The following is a 17,902-nucleotide window of genomic DNA, read 5'->3' as shown; positions in this document are numbered from 1 at the left end:
GAAAAATATTTAAATATATGTGGATGTATATCTGTATGCCAAGCATTTAAACATTATATATCTTATAAGGTTTCATGACCTTCAATAATAGATTTTACTTTGCAACTTACAAGTGTGGGTTAACCTAGAGAATTAATCCTAGTAATACCCTGTATGCTGCTATCTAAACAGTGATTGCTTAATAGAAGATTTTGAGTGACTCAATTATCTCTCCTCCTGCTTTCACGCTGCAATATCTAAACCAAAGAAAGATTATCTAAGGTCCATTACTGTTTGATGTCATAGTGAACTGAACTGGTATTTTTTAAGAACTTTTTTTAACCTTTGAATAGCACATGGCTTGATGTAACTTCATTTCACTTTTGTGGTCAAATACACACCATGTGTACAGGATACTTTCACATTAGAGTACAGCAGGTGCCTGTTTGGGGCAAAGGTTAGAATGTTTAAAACTTGCCTTCGAATGGGACCTAAAAATTAAAAAAATTGGCTATTTTAAAATTTTAACAAAGAAAAAAACAGTAAAAGAAGTTAAATGAGCTAGATTCTTTAAGAGGCAATAAAACAGCATAATTGTAGTATTGTCCTCTGGTGAGCTTTTGCTTGATGCCTAGAATTATGATACATTAGCCTCAGGAGAAAACGCTAAAATGCCTTCATGTACTACATGCCATATCCTGAGAGAATTAACTACTGCCTTCATTCTTTACAACCCCAATCTGTTTTTCACAAAACATCAACACTTAACTACATTAAAACCTATATGTTTTCTACAAATTTTCAAGAAGAATCTTTTCATTGTTTCAGTATTTTATATCTGCAATAATATTCGGCAATGACAAGCAAAGATGAGGTGGCAATATTCATTGTAGGAAAGATGAGTAATAAAATCATCAGCGTACAAATGATTTTTTAATTAGGTTTTAATCTGTGTATTTAGAGAAGTTATTTCTGTGTGAATTCCACACTGATAATTTTTATCTTTGTGCCACAGCTGCAGTCACTAATGGCAGATGCTATGGACACCCTTGAAGGAAGAAGAAACGATAATGAACGTGTGTGGAATACGATCCAAAAGGTAAAACTTTGAGCTGAAGGAAAAAGATCTATTATTCTCAAAGAAAATGTCCATTTTGGGTCAAATCTGTTTGGAGGATAAAAAGAAACCCAAGTTCTTTGGTTTGTTTTTTTGTTTTCCTTTTTAAAATAAATGCAGCTCTCTCCCTGGAAGTGTGACCAAAATCAAATATGGATTTATTTAATCTGCTTCTTTTCCAACAGGCTGTGTTCATATGCTTTCGTGATTTTTCTTCATTATCATGCTCATTTTCATATTCTATTTTCATTATCTGCGCCTTCGTTCTCGGTTTTATAATTCTTTAAAGCCCTTTCATCAGTGTTTTAGTCCACTCCTCAACTATATTTCCACTTTTTTCACTTGAGGAATAATGACTACATTTCAGGGAACTACAAAGAAACTAGCACATTGATGTTTTTAGTAAAGGACTAACATACTAATTGTTAGAAATAGAGGAACATCCCATCATTGGCTACTGGGGTTTAAATGCAGGAAGTGCCGAGATGCACCTGGACCCAAGTACTCAGGAGACTTGTGTGACACGACAGGACCCTCTGAAAACATGAAAGTTAGTAATCTTGGTTCTCCAGTCAAACTCAAAGTATTAAGTTCTGATCAATCAACTCCCCATTCATCTTCCTCCCATCACTGTAAGAACCCACCAGGGGAGACTGGCATCAGGAGATGTGAAACAAACAAAAGAACCTTCAGTTTAAAAGCCAACCCTAAGGGATTCTGGAGCACCTGAGGAAACATGTGTCTTTTGTAATGAACTCAGAGGCCCTGTGATATACAGTGGACCGTTGAACAACGTGGTGGTTAGGAGCACAGTCAAAAATCTACAATTAGCTTTTGGCTCCCTAAAAACTTAACTACCAATAGCCTACTATTGACTGAAAGCCTTATGATAACATAAAGTGTTGATTCACATATATTGTAGATATGTATTATATACTGTATTCTTACAATAATGTAAGCTAGAAAAAAGAAAATGTTATTAAGACAATCATAATGAAGAGAAAATATATTTACTATTCATTCAGTGGAAGTGAAGGTCTTCACCCTTGTTGTCTTCATGTCGAATTGGCTGAGGAGGTGATTGGTCTTGCTGTCTCAGCGGTGGCAAAGGCAGAAGAAAATATGCCTATAAATGGACCTACACATTTCAAACCCATGTTGCTCAAGAGTCCACTGTATGTACAAAAAAAAACAGAAATTGACTGTCAGCAAATATGTGTTGAATACATATCTACCATGCCAGAAAAAATAGTTAGATATTGGAAATATTGTGCTCAGCAAGACAGGCACAGCTCTTGCCTGTATGGTCCTTATGATCTACAAAGCTACTTATGGGCTAACTGAATATTGCAAAATAAAGGGGATGTTCAATGATCTATGGAAACAAATGGCAGAATAGCCTTGTCTGGGAGGTCAGAAACACTGCCTCTAAGAAAATGATATTTATACAACATTTAAAGAATGTGTAGTGGTTTTCCAGGTAAAAGGGGATATTTCTAAACAGAGGGACCACTTCGTACTGAAGTGTTTTTTAAAAAAGCATGGCACATTCAAAAACTAACCAAAACGTACAGAAGATATTTCAAAATGAAGTGCAGAGGCAGGAGAAATTACAGAAGGACTTATAAATTAGGTTTGGAATGTTTTAGAGTATATTTAACTAGAAAATGTTTTTAAGACATCTTTAGGGCTGTGGTGGGGAGAAGAGATTGAGGGGCTACAGAAATGTGGGGAAGTCAGTTATAAAGTAGGGATCATCATCCAGGTGAGATATGCTGGTGTCTTGGTTTAGGGTTGTGGGCATAGAGAAGAAGAGAAAGCAGATGGACCTAAGAAATATTCAGGAAGCCACATCTATAGGCCTTGTTCAACTGATGGGATCTGGGAGTTGAGAGAAAAGAAAAGGTTAAGAATGATGCCTAGATACTTGCTTGAGCAATTGAGCAGGGAATAGGGAAAGGTTTGCTGGTGCCACTTACTAAAGAAGAAGACACTCTCATAGGAGCAGCTTTTGACCAAGAATATGAATGCCTTTAGAATTCAGTTGGGAGAAAGAAACCATGCCAGATATATGAATGGAAATTTAATATAAAGAATGGTTAAGTAACTTATGAAGTTGTTAATTAGGTAACTGAAGAAGCAAAGGAGAACAGTAAGTTGTCACAAAGAAAACCATTAAAGAAAGCAACCACCATGTCTTCGGGCTGAGGAATCAAAGAGAAGTTGGAATGGCTAAAACTTACAAACTTGGAGCAGGGACCCTACTAAGCCAAAACTCAGACTCCCCACTAGAAGGTGCTGCTCAGCTGGTACTGGTGTCCCTGAGGTTAGAGTCCTGAAGGGCTGGGACCCAAACCTCCAAGAAGGGGCCACTGACCCACCGGTGCTATGGGAAGTGATGGGGAGGCGGGTAGTAATGGATGTAGTTTGCAACTTTTGGAAAAACTAAATTTGGCTGCTACTACAGAAAAGAAAGTATGTTTCTGATTGAAGGTTTGTTGAAGAGATACTCCCAGGAACCCTAAAGCAGACAGAAGTAAACAAGAAGCAAAGAAGAAGCAAGTCCCTTCTTTCTCCTTCTAATGCCCTCTGATGACAGAATCTAACAGTTGGCAAAAAAAGAGATGGAATTGCAGAGTCCCAGCCATATTTATCACAGAGCTGAGTATAAAAGAGCGGATTTGGAGTTGCAAGGCTATAGGTTAACAACTGGCACAAAAGTGCACCTATGTTCACATAGGGTGCTGGCAAGACATCCAACAGGAAATACAAAAGCCTGGGGTTCTGGATAAAAGACTGAATAAAGATAGATATTTCTTAGTCATTGGCAAATTGTCATTAGCTGAAATCATGGCTTAGAAAGAGTATAATAGAGTAAGGAGAGAAGAGGACCTTGAGGAGCACATTTCAAACTTAGGTGGAGAAGCCCATGACAGAGACTAAGAAGGACTGGCAAGAGGAATTAGAGATAGAGCAGCCAAACGCGGTCCTCATGAGACTCAAGCAATATAATCACATATCTCTGTTGGCTATAGAAATAGTTGTTTAGAACAAGGGTCAACAAACTACAGTCTGCAGGTCAAATCTAGTATGTTATCTATTTTTGTCAATAAAGTTGATTTCACACAGCCATGCCATTTATTTACATATTATCTGAGTCAACTTGACTGAGTTAAGTAGTAGCCACAAAAACCATAATAGCTCACAAAGCCTAAAATATTTACTATCTAGCACCATCAGAAAACATTTGCTGGCCGGGCGCAGTGGCTCATGCCTGTAACCCCAGCACTTTGGAAGGCCAAGGCGGGCAGATCACGAGGTCAGGAGTTCAAGACCAGCCTGGCCAACATGGTGAAACCCCATCTCTACTAAAAATACAAAAATTAGCCAGGTGTGTTGGCACATGCCTGTAATCCCAGCTACTCAGGAGGCTGAGGCAGCAGAATAGCTTGAACCCAGGAGGCAGAGGTTGCAGTGAGCCAAGATCGCACCACTGCACTCCAGCCTAGGCAACAGAGTGAGACTCCATCTCAAAAAAAAAAAAAAAAAAAAAAGCATTTGCTGTACTCTGGTGTAGAGCATTACCTCTCCCAAAAAAATTGCATTTGTACAGTAAATATTTGTATTTACAAATCCAAACGGTAACAGAACAATAATCCAATTATTAACTTCTAGGGACCAGCTAAAAAGATACAATAAGGATTGACATGACATCTGTCTATATCATGTAAACAACAACTAATTTCATCTCACTTGAAAGATCTTTGATACCCATGTTCATAGGAGCACATCCTATGACGGATTTGCCACTATTTTGCGACATTACAGTTGTTATCTATTGCTGCGTTACAAACCAAACCACTCCAAATGTAGCAGTTTAAAACAACAATTCAAAATTATCTCACAGTTAGTTCTTTGAGTTGACCAAACTCCTGTAGGTGGCTCTTACTCAATGCATCTCATGCAGTTTAGTCAAATGGCTTCCATGCATGGGGCTGGAGTCATCTGAAGGCTAAAATGGACTGAAATCCAAGATGGTTCACTCACGTGGCTTACAGTTGACACTAATCACTGAGGTAGTTGACTGGAGTACCTAACCGTGGCCTCTCTATGTGAATTAGGCCTTAAACAGCGTGGCAAAATAGTGGCAAATCCATCACAGAATGTGCTCCTATGAACTGGGTTTCAAGAAGGGGAGTATTTTAAGAGAAAGGAAGTAGAAACCATCAATCCTCTTAAAGGGTAAGCCTAGAACTTGCACAGCAAATCCCACCACATTCCACTCATCAAAGCAGTCACAGGCCAGCTTAGGTTCCAAGAGTTGGAAGAATCAATCCACCTCCTCTCAATGAAGGATTAATATTTGTATTCAATGAGAGAATAAAATGATGGCACCATCTTGGTAACAATGTAGAGTAGCAGGACTGTGGTTGTGTGTCCCAGGCTAGAAATCATACATTCAAGCAAGCAGGAGGATAGTAAAGTCAAGGCCTCCAAGGCTGAAACACAGTACAGCCACTCTACCCAACTACTGGGTATCTAGAAAGGCTCACTGGTGAGCAGCCAATCTTTCCAAATTAAAAGCCCTGATAATGATCATCACTTTCTAAATGAGAGGTCTTGAGGAAGATGTGAATGGGAAGGAACAGGGTGCCAAATTTTTCCCAAGGGCTTTTAATTTGGTTAATGTGACTCTACAAAAGATGATTGTATCACTTTCAGACAATTCCGGTAGCAAGTAAGTAATTTCCTTTTACTGCTACAGAGTTAATTTGCGTGTGCAGAAAAAAAAATAATTAAAAAAAAAAACCTAATTGTACAAGCTACACTGTGTTCTGAGCCCAGTAGAAGTTGATATCAGCATCACCACCTCTGAGATCTGTTATCTGTAATAGAAACAGCTGTTGTAACTAATGAAAACACTTGAAATTTTCATCTGAAGCAGCAGAATTATAGCAGAACCTCCTAGTTCCACATAGTTAAAGGGTCTGTCAGAATCCCCATTACCTAACACAATTTTCAGGGCTCTACTTTGCTATAGGTCTATAAAAAGCCGATCAAGATGAAATCTGATTCATGAAAGCTGACCTCCTGTCTACATTTTGTTTTCTTTGAAGTCTCTCTCAGAGCCCAGAAAGAGACAGAATGAAACAAATGTATTTTCTCCTGATTCACCAGAATGGAAACATATTCTTTACAGAGTTTTCAGAAAGTGGTTGTGGTTTTGGTTTGGCTTTGCAGAGTATTTCCTAACAATTAACTCAAGAAAGATAGATGTCTGTAGGTTTAGCTATGCAAATACAAAATGACCAGGTTATGATTTTTTTTAAAAAAAAGGTAAATTTTTATGTGTTGGAAAGTCCGCTGCCACAGCATATTTAATTAAGGATAGAACATTTGCTTAGTTTTATTATATGACTAAAACACCTGAGGAAACATACTCTTTTGAACATCCCACAAATCCTGTTGACACATTGCTCATTTATGCACTCATCACACATTTACTGGATACCTCCTCTGTGTCAGTCATCATTCTAGACACTGGAGAAACAGCCATGAACAAGCAGTGCCCTCATAATGTCTGCACTCTACTGAAGTAGGCAAACACTACCTAAAGAAATACAGGATATGTTATAAAGTAGTGAATGCCCCATGGGGGAGAAAGCGCAATGGGAAAATGGAAAGTGCCAGAGGAGGGAGCATATCATGCAAATATCTGGTGAAAAGCATCCCAAGTAAAGAAAATAGCACATGTAAAACCTGAGACTGGGCTGGGCACGGTGGCTCACGTCTGTAATACCAACACTTTGGGAGGCCAAGGCGGGCAGATCACCTGAGGTCAGGAGTTTGAGACCAGCCTGGCTAACATGGTGAAACCCCGTTTCTACTAAAAATACAAAAAAATTAGCTGGGCATGGTGGCACGCACCTGTAATCCCAGCTACTCAGGAGGCTGAGGCAGAAGAATCGCTTGAACCCAGGAGGCAGAGGTTGCAGTGAGCCAAGATCGCGCCATTGCACTCCTGCTTGGGTAACAACAGTGAAACTCTGTCTCAAAAAAAAAAACAAAAAAAACACCAAACCTGAGATTGGAGTGTGCCAACATGCACAAGGAACAGCAAGCAGGGTAGGGCAACAAGCTGAATGAGTGAGAGTAGTAAGAGATGAAGTGAGAGAGGGCATAATGCTTTGCAAAGAAGCACTCTAAGCTGTTAAGTTGGAAATAGATTGAAGAAGGCAAGAATAGAAGTAGGGAAATGAGTTAGTCGGTTATTGCAGTGAGAGCAATAATGGTGGCTTAACCCTTGAACGCAGTGGTAGGAGTGGAGGTGAGAAGTGATCTATTCAGAAGGGCAAAGGCTGATTTAGAGGGAGACTAGTATAAGAAAACACAAACAAAATAAAACAGGAAAACCCTGAACTAGCAATTTGGGGACCTGGGTCTGTCACAAATTAAGTCGGAAGCCACTTCCTTTCTCTGCAGTGTTCTCATGTAAAATAAGGATATTGCGCTGGATGATTCTAAGTCCCCTTGCAGCTGTGATTGAACAGGCCTTTTGAAAGTCAGATCATCAAATGAAAGGATAGGAGTTAATATTTTCTGAGCTCTTAATAGGGACCCAAACTCTCCTATTTACTTTACATATACCAAACTCATAATCCTCATGAGAGGTAAAAAGTATAATGTACATCCTGGCTAACACGGTGAAACCCCATCTCTACTAAAAATACAAAAAAAAATTAGCCGGGCGTGGTAGCGGGCACCTGTAGTCCCAGCTACTGGGGAGGCTGAGGCAGGAGAATTGCTTGAACCCCGGAAGCGGAGGTTGCAGTGAACCAAGATTGCGCCACTGCATTCCAGCCTGGGTAACAGAGCGAGACTCTGTCTCAGAAAAAAAAAAAAAAAGTAAAATTTATTAAAGAGAGAAGTTTAGCAGTTTGCCTAAAGTCACACAGCCAGTAAATGGCAGAGCTAGGAATTCATCTGACCCTGGAGCCTAAACTCTTTCTTGATAAAAGCCCAAGTTTTGTGCTGCCTGAAACAGCCTGAGTGACCAGCACTGTTGTCTGTATAGTTGAACATTCAGGTGTGAGGCCGAGTGGGGAATTAAGGTGACCTCCAACCAAAGTGGAATTTGGCTATAAACCAGCCCAGTTTGTCTTCAGTTCTCAAAATAAAGTTCTTTCAATCTGAGCCAAAGAGTCACTGAGGAATTTATGCTAGTCTACGTCTGTAACTTACTTGTATGGGATCCTCCATCTCTGTTCCTTAGTTTTCCATCGATATCCAGAAAGAATACAGAGCCTAAATCTGCAAATCCTTAACCATTAATTCAGCTCCCACTCACAGGACAGTGGGCAAGTTATAGCCTTCTGAGAAGCATGATGTGTCCTTACCCACATCACTTTTAGATCCCATGATTTTCTGTTACCATTGAATCCCAAGGTCCCTTGGAGTTTTAAGAACTAGGCTTAAAGTAAATAGAAAAAGGGGTCTTTAAAAAAAGCACCCACTGTTAAGTTGGAACACTTCTATTTCTTCTTGTCATAGAATCAAACAGCTAAGCACCACTCTGTCTGCAACTAAGAAGAAAAAGTTATTTGCTCTTCATTTACAAAGCCTAAACCTGGCACTGAGAAGATCAGCATTTAACCTGGTATGACATACAGTATTGTCTTGTTCTGCTATGCCTCTGGATCACTGATTGAAGACTAAATGAGGAAAATAAAACTTTGTTACATTAAAAGTAATGAGAAAAGTGCTCCAGCATATACTTTCGGACCTGTGAGTTTTCCTGAGGAGAAATGCCACTTTAAAATTTCATCTAATATAATATAGTACCTCCTAAGCTTCAATGAATCCAACAAATAGAGTATAGGTAATCTCTTTAAACCATCCATATGAATTTATTCAAAATTGTTTTGCTTCTTGTGTGCCTTTTTAACCTCAAAATCTTAACTTATGAATCATACTTATTGTGATCCTACGGAAATGGCATTCGCTGATATACTAATTTGGTCTTTTAGGATGAAAATGTGATGGGGTTACATGTTACTTAGCAACTCTGTTCTGTTCAAGACTGTTGAGGTAGGCAAAGCAAACAGGAGAGAATACAAATTTGGGAAATGAGGCAGGGGCAGTTGGTTGAGGAGGTAGAGGGAAAAGCCAGTTGGAACATTTTATTTACTTTCCACATCAGCATTTAAGCCCAAATCCTTCCAGAAACTCTTCTGAGAGAGATTGTACACATGGCACTATCATTCATCGGCCAGTCATTTGGGCTAATATGTGGCTGGGTTAGTACTTCTGAGGGTACTGCTGTCTTTTCAAAGATTCAGCAGCCGTACCATTCATTTGCAAAGCAGTCTTTCCAGCAGTCAGCCTTTTCCTGTGTGTCTTGTTCTTTAAGGAGTCTCTGCAGATTTATTGCAATTTGATTGTGAATCTTCTTGCTTTTGGTTATGGGCTTCCTTATTAGCATATCCCCAAATTCCTTTACAGTGTGTGTGCTCCAAGCACTACTAAGCAGTTCTGTCCAAGGCGTAGTGCAGATCATGCAGGGAAAGAAACCTAAGTGCTTTTACTGCTGATCACGCTGGGGAGGAGAGGAAAGTTTCCTAGGACAAGCAGGGAGGGAGACAAGACCCAAGGGGCTGAAAGAGGCCAGGTTTCTGGGACTAATGGATCTGTGTTAATGGCATCCAGGCCAGCAACTGCAGTGGAAGAGCCTTAACCAAACTCCTGGCAGAGCCTCATGATTGTGTTCAGAAGCTAAGCCCTGGGGCAATCAGACCCGGGAAGGGAGGACCTCATTTTCAGATGGTTTACAGAGCAAAGCCCAAGCCTCGCCTGTGGAATGGAGAGAGCCGAAAGCCTTGGTCTGGCCATCTTTCCCACCACAGTCCAATGCTCCAAATCTAGATGGTAAACTTCAATTATAATTTAAACCAACATCTTTCTCCTCTGACTTCAAGGGAAAAGTATAAAGTTAATAGGTAAAACATTTTCAGCAGCTGCATTTGCTAATCACCCACTTTGCACCTGTAGTTGGCCTTGCCTCCAAAACTGGAAACACCTCTTTTAAGTGCTTTGTTGGCTGAAAATACTGTCTTCTAAAACTTTGATGATTTGGCAGGAAACCTCTGCAGCAGAAGTATTTCTGAGCAGGCGTCAAATCATGGCATGGCCCTCATCTAGGGAGCATGTATCCAGGAGCTCGGCCACTTTTAAACAAGAATTTATCAAGGGGCAGACAAAGCTAATCTGCCACCGTTCACATGTACCTAATAAAATACTGTATTACCCCACAAATTATCAAACTATGTTAGTTTGTCTGAAGCTTGCTTTTGAATAACTATCACAACTGGAACAAGCTATAGAAAAATTTATTTCAGATAAGTAACTGATAATGACGATGACAGATATTATCAGTTATTATTCCTGATGTCTTAGTGTGTGCCAAGCATTTCAATACATTATCACATTTAAATGATTGCAACAACCCTATAAGAGAGACATCTTTATCTCTCTTTTGAAAGATGAGGGAAAATAGCTGTGTAGAATTAAGAAAACAAGCCCAACTTTGTAGTGACAGGGTTTAATTTTGAAATAGATTTGTTTGGGTCAAAGGCTTGTTCTTAATTGTTGACTAGCACACTTATATTAAACCAAACAAAGCTGTCACAAGTCAATGGCACAAAGAACGTTGCCTGACCTAAGTTCAGATTCTGTAAGACAGCCAATGAGACAATCTTTGAGTCTTCTTTTTGGCAGGGAATCCTTTGTCTGTCACTAGGTCACAGCTTGCTGCCCATCTGGCGACTTGCCCACACTGCTTCGTGGTAGCTGCCTGACCCACTGCACTTCCCTGAATCATGATGCTCTTACTGTCCTCCCTCACCATCCTTCCCTGTGTGGACATATCATGTTAAGGTTTGCTTTGATAGCTCACTATTTTCCCTCTTTCTGCAACTTCAGAACTTCAAGGAAACAGCTTAGAAATCTAGACATTTCTGCAGTATACTTACTGTCGCCCTGAGGGTCACTCTCTAGTGAATAATCTGAATTATCATCCAGAAATGCATCAGGCTTTCAGTGAAAACACAATTTTATAAGCATATATTGCCATAACCCCTCCAAGTTTTACCATCACAGCACAGGGGGTCTTGAGGCTGGAAGTGGACCAACACAAAGTCTACCACCTCCACTTCCTGAGCACTTTCTCTGCCTGATCCACTTATGAGCTAATTTATGGAAGTGACTAAAACAGAAATTGGAAATGCTCATATTAGTCCAAATCTATTAGAGGAGTTTTATCTTTGCAAAAGTTTTTCAAAACGCATCTTTCCAAATTTCAGTGTAATATTCTGGTGAGAGGAGTGGAAACATATATCTCAATTGCATGTTGAACTGAAGAGTAAGTTTGTAGTTCCTTCTATACATTGCTTCCTTTAAATTACTAAAAGTGTCTTCTTTGCTTGGCAGTCCAGCATTTTATTGCCTGTCTTTTATACATTAAGTTTTGCAATCCTTTATAATTCTGGAGAATAACAGAATAACAGCTTATACCACTCGGTAGCTAAATGAACCATAGGACATCTTCCATTCTGTATTGAAAGTGGGATTAATACAGAGTTCAGAGCAATTGACTTGTAGCTCATTCAGTCATTTATAGTGTATTCATTATACCTTTCATCTCTGGGAGAAGGGCAAAAATAAAAGTGCCTTTACATGCAGCTCTAAAGGAAGACATGGATCATTTATCCTTCTGATTATGATTTTCTTAAAATGATACCTGTGGAGAAGGGGACAAGACTGGAATCTAAAACACACACAAATTCCACAGCAAAATATACCCATGTCTCTCAGCATCATCAAAATTGAATTAAACTAATGTGTACTCTACCGAAATGACTTTCTGCTGGAGAATAGACTCTGGAGAGGAACATGAGAGGGCTGGTGAGAAGATGAGTGTGGACATATGTTGGAGAGACCCTAACTTAGATGTAGAATAAAGTAAGACCTATCTCTTATTACAAGAAATTTGAAAGGCTTTTAACTTCCAAAGACCTCTTATGGAAAGAAGGCTCCTTCAGCTTTACAATAGGTGATTCACTTTATCATATTAATAAAGCTATTTAGAAGCAACTGGTCAAACTGATTCAAGAAATGAAAGCACATCTTCCTGAGGCACAGGGGTCAAAATCATTTTTTAAAAACCTATGATAGAGTACTTCTACTTTGAAGAATATAGAGTAGATTTGCTTTCCCCCATTCACCCCATTACATACAATTAAAATCCCTAGACATGGCTGGGCGTGGTGGCTCATGCCTGTAATCCCAGCACTTTGGGAGGCTGAGGTGGGCAGATCACCTGAGGTCAGGAGTTCGAGGCCAGCCTGGCCAACACAGAGTGAAACCCCATCTCTACTAAAAAAATACAAAAATTAGCTGGGTGTGGTGGCACATGCCTGTAGTCCCAGCTACTTGGAAAGCTGAGGCAGGAGAATCACTTGAACCCGGGAGGCGGAGGTTTCAGTGAGCCGAGATCATGCCACCGCACTCCAGCCTGGGTGACAGAGCAAGACTCCGTCTCTCAAAAACAAAAACACAAGGTATCCCAATCTTCCTACCCTAACAGGGTAGTGTCAGAGAAGAACAAGTAGGGAGTCTGGACTTTTATCCCCAGTAGGAAGTAAATCTCCCCTTTTCCTTCCCCATCCTTGCTGGTATGGTGTTGGAGGAGACCTGGTAGAAAGTCAGGATTTTTAGCACCCAGCAATGGTAGTGAGTCTTCTCCCACAATGTTGTGTCAGTGAAGGCCACGTGGGAAACAGTGATAAGATATTCCTACCCTCCAAGCCACGAAGGTATCAGTGGAAACCCAGTGAGGAGCTTGAACTCCTATCGCCACCCAGAAGTAATGAGAAGCCTCTCCATCAGGTGTTATGGAGGGTGAATTGGGAACCTGAACCTCTGTTTCCACGTGGAAGTAACAAGGCAGTTCCCTCATAATAAAATACCCAAAATGTCCAGATTTCAAAGATCACTCATCATACCAAAAACCGGAAAGATCTCAAACTGAATGAAGAAAGACAATCAATGACTGCCAAAACAGAGATGTCAGATATATTAGAATTATTGACATTTTAGGCCAGGTGCAATGGTTCATGCCTGTAATCTCAACAATTTGGGAGGCCAAGGCAGGTGGATCACTTGAGACCAGGAGTTTGAGACCAGCCTGGCCATCATGGCAAAACTCCATCTCTACTAAAAATACAAAAATTAGCAAAGCATGATGGCACATGCCTGTAGTCCCAGCTATTCAGGAGGCTGAGGCAGGAGAATCGCTTGAACCCGGGAGGTGGAGGTTGCAGTGATGCAAGATCATGTGATTGTACTCCAGCCTGGGCAATAGAGTGAGACTCTTGTCTCAAAAAAAGAAGAATTATCTGATGTTTTAAAGCAGGCATTATAAAAATGATTTAATGAGCAATTACAAACACATTTAAGTGAAAAACACAGTCACAACAAATAACAGAAAGTATCAACAAAGAGAAAATATAAAGAAAAACTAAATAGAAATTTTAGAACTGAAAAAATAAAATAACTATAACAAAAAATTTATTGGATGGACTCAACAGCAGAATGAAAGGGACAGAGGAAATAATCAGTGAAAGAAAGACAAGACAATAAAAATTACCCAATTTTAGGCCAGGCGCAGTGCCTCATGCCTGAATCCCAGCACTTTGGGAGGAAGAGGTGGGCAGATCATGAGGTCAGGAGTTCGAGACCAGCCTGGCCAATATAGTGAAACACCCATCTCTACTAAAAATACAAAAAATTAGCTGGGCGTGGTGGCATGTGCCTATAATCCCAGCTACTCAGGAGGCTGAGGCAGGAGAATCACTTGAACCCGGGAGGCGGATGTTGCAGTGAACCGAGATCATGCCATTGCACTCCAGCCCGGGCAACAGTGTGAGACTCCACCAAAAAAACAAAAACAAACAAACAAACAAAAAATTACCTCTTCTTAACAACAAAGAAAAAATAAACTGTAAAAAAAAGGCTCTGGGATCTGTAAGACTGTAATAACAGATTTAATATTCATGACATCAGAGTTTCAGGGTAAGAATAAGAGTGGGCAGGATGAAAAAAGTTCTCAAAGAAATAGTGGCTGAAAACTTCCCAAATTTGGCAAAAGACAAAATTATAAATTTAAGAAGTTGAGTGGATATCAACTAGGATAAGCCCAAAGAAATTTATACCGGGATACATCATAGTCAAACTTCTGAAGACTAAAGGCAAAAACATCTTAAAAGCAGCAAGAGGGAAATGATGCATTATCTATATGAAAAAATAAATGACAATGGCTTTCTCATTAGAAACTATGGAGGCCAGTAGTAAGTGGCATAATATTTTTCAAGCACTAAAAGAAAAGAATTGCCAACCCAATGCAAACATCTTTCAGGAATAAGGAAGAAATTAAGACATTCTCAGATGAAGGAAAACTGAGAGAATTCATCATAAGAAAACCTACCCAAAAAGAATAGCTTAAGAAAGTTTTCTGAATAGAAAGGAATCAAAAGAAAGACCCAGAAATATCAAAAAGGCTGAGAGAACACAGTAAGCAAAAGTATGACTACAAATAATACACTTTTCTTCTCCTCTTCATCATGTTTGGTGGGGGAAACAAAAATAATAACATTGTTTAATGTAGTTCTGAATTTATATAAAGGATTTAAGATAATTAAAAATGGGAGAGGGTGAAGAGACAAAGAAAGCAATGATTCTATACTTCAAATTTAAAATGAACACACACACATATTTTACGTACACACACATGTAATATCTAAAGCAAATACTCAAAAAGCCATACAAAAAGATATATCAAAAACTCTAGTTATGTCAAAATGGAATTCTAAAAAATGTTTAACCTCAAAAAGGTAGGGGGGGTGAAACAAGCAACAACCAAAGAAAATAAAAAATAAAATGGCAGACTAAGGTCTAATTTCACTAAATTTAAGTGGCCTAAATACACTAATTAAAAGACAGAGATTGGCAAAATAGACTTCAGAATATGACCCAAATATTCTGTCTACAAACTCACTTCGAATATGATGATGTAGAAAGCTTAAGAGTTAAAGAATGTAAAAAGAAATATCATGTAAACATTAACAAAAGGGAAGCAATAGTGGTTATATTAATATCAGACAAAGGAGACTTCAAGCAAAAAAAGTTACCAGAGACAGGGAGGGATATGATATTCTATAACAATAAAATTATTAATCCACCAAAAAGACAAAGCGATTCTAAGTGTATGCACAAACAAGAGGGTCTGCAAAATATATGAAGCAAAAACTGATGGGACTAAAAGAAAAAATAGACATGTCCACAGTTATAGTTGGAGATTTCAACTTCCCTTTCTCAACAATTGATAGAACAACTAAATAGAAAATCAACAAGAATAAGCAATAACTTAATAACACTATCAAGCATCAGAATCTAATCAACGTTTATGTGCCCATGGAACATGCACCAAAATAGATGCTATTCTGGATCATAACAAACTTAAACAAATTTCTAAAAACTGAAATCATAAAGAATGTGTTCCACAACTGCAATGGACTCAAACTAGAAGTCAATAACAGAAAAATCTGCAAATACTTGGATAGTTCATGGATCGAAAAAGGAGTCTCAAAGGAAATGTAAGAATATATTGAACTAAATAAAAATGAAAATATATCAAAATTTGTGGGATACAGGTAAAATAGCAATGAGAGAAAAATGTATAGCACTAAATGCATACATTATAAAAGAAGAAGCTATCTCAAATCAATAACTGAAGTCTGAGTTCAAAAACCTAGAAAAAGAAGGACAAAATAAACAAAGCAAGCAGAAGGAAGAAAACAATAAGGATTAAACTAGAAATCAATGGAAATGAAAACAGAAAAATAAAGAAAATCAATGCCACAAAGAGCTGGTTCTTTGAACAGGTTAGTAAAATTTAAAAAAATATATCTAGCAAGACTAACAAATAAAAAAGGGAGAAGACACAAATCACCAATACCAGGAATGAAATGGAACATCACTACAGATGCTGCAGACAGTAAAAGGATAATAAGAGAATCTTAGAACAATTCTACATATATAAATTTGACAACTTTGATAAATATACCAATTCCTCAAAAAACATGCTACCACCACTCACCCAATATAAAATAGTTTCATTAACCCTATAACTATTCATAATTATAAACTCCCCAGACATCTCCAAGCCCAGACGTTTTCACTGGATGATTCTACCACACATTTAAAGAATTAACACCAATTCTGCACAATTTCTTTCAGAGAATACGAGAGTAGCAAACCCTTCCCAATTCATGTTATAAATCTAGTATTATCCCAGTACCAAATGGGACAAAAATAGTACCCAAAAAATCTACAAACCAATCTCTCTTGAATATAGAGGCAAAAATCTTAACATCATTAACAAATAGAATTTAGCAATATGTTTAAAAATTATATACCATAACTAAGTGGAATTTATCCCATAGATGCAAGAATGTTTGAATATTTCAAAATCAGTGTAATCTACCATATAAACAGATTACAGAAGAAAAATTACAAGATTATATCAATTGATGCAGAAAAAGCATTGGACAAAATTGACACTCATTTATGATTTAAAAAATACTCAGAAAACTAGGGATAAAGAGGAACCTCCTCAAATTGTTAAAGAGCACCTCCAAAAATTCTATAGTTAAATACACTTAATAGTGAAAGAATAAAATCTTTCCCTCTAAAATCAAGAACAAGGAAAGGATATTAGCTTTCACCACTCTTATTCAACATAGTGCTGGAAATTCTAACCACTGCATTAAGGCACAAAAAGGAAAGAAAAGGCATGTAAAACAGGAAGAAATAAATCTGCCCTTCCCTATTTGCAGATAACATAATTGTCTACATAAAAATCCCCCCAGAAAAAATGAGTTCAGCAAGGTTGCAAGATACAAGACAAATGTACAAAACTCAGTTGTATTTTTATATAACAGCAATGATCAGGGACACTAAAATTTAAGACAGTATTATTTACAATTGCTCAAATAAATGAAATACTTTGGTGTGAATCTAGCAAAACATCTACATGAATTGTATGCCTAAAATTACAAAACAGTGATGAAATCAAAGATCTAAATAAATGGAGAGATATACTGTGTTTATGGATTGAAAGACCTCACATAATATAGACATCAAACTCTCAAATTTGAAATACAAGACTTTTTATATAGCTACAGTAATCAAGAATTTGTATACTGATGGAGGGATTAACACAAAGCTCAATGGAACAGAATAGAGAACCCAGAAATAAACCGATATATCCTGTGCTGATTGTTTTTATAAAGGAGTAAAAGCAATTCAGTGGAAGAAAAATAGCATTTTCAACAAATGATGCTGGAACATTTACACATCTGTAGACCAAAAATAAAAGAAAACTAAAACACAGCCTTGACCTAATCCTTACACTTCATACAAAAATTAACTCAAATTAGGTTATAGACTTAAATGCAAAATGTAAAACTATAAAACTTCTACAAAAGAATAGGAAAAAATCTACAGGATTTTGGTCTATGCAAACTTCTCAGATTTGACGCCAAAAGCACAATCCATAAAAGTTTATAAATTAGACTTCATCAAAATTAAAAACTTTACCTGTGGAAGGACTCTGTTAAAAAAAAAAAAAAAGGATGAAAAAAAGCTCAGCATGAGAGAAAATACTTGCAAACCCTACATCCAACAAAAGAC

The 17,902-nt window shown here is 38.1% G+C and overlaps 1 protein-coding gene across 1 annotated transcript in view; it reads left to right on the top strand.

Moving 5' to 3' along the window:
* Positions 1–17,902, top strand: part of SPATA16 (spermatogenesis associated 16) — a 212,957-nt gene that overhangs the window by 187,575 nt on the left and 7,480 nt on the right. Inside the window, exon 10 of the mRNA XM_055110879.1 lies at positions 995–1,078. Coding sequence (XP_054966854.1) covers positions 995–1,078 — 84 coding nt within the window. The remainder of the gene's footprint in view (positions 1–994; positions 1,079–17,902) is intronic.

The sequence above is a fragment of the Pan paniscus genome, chromosome 2, assembly GCF_029289425.2.
Source record: "Pan paniscus chromosome 2, NHGRI_mPanPan1-v2.0_pri, whole genome shotgun sequence".
Taxonomy (NCBI): Eukaryota; Metazoa; Chordata; class Mammalia; order Primates; family Hominidae; genus Pan; species Pan paniscus.
The sequence above is the reverse complement of the archived record's forward strand: the minus strand, read 5'-3'. Positions and strand labels throughout refer to the sequence as shown.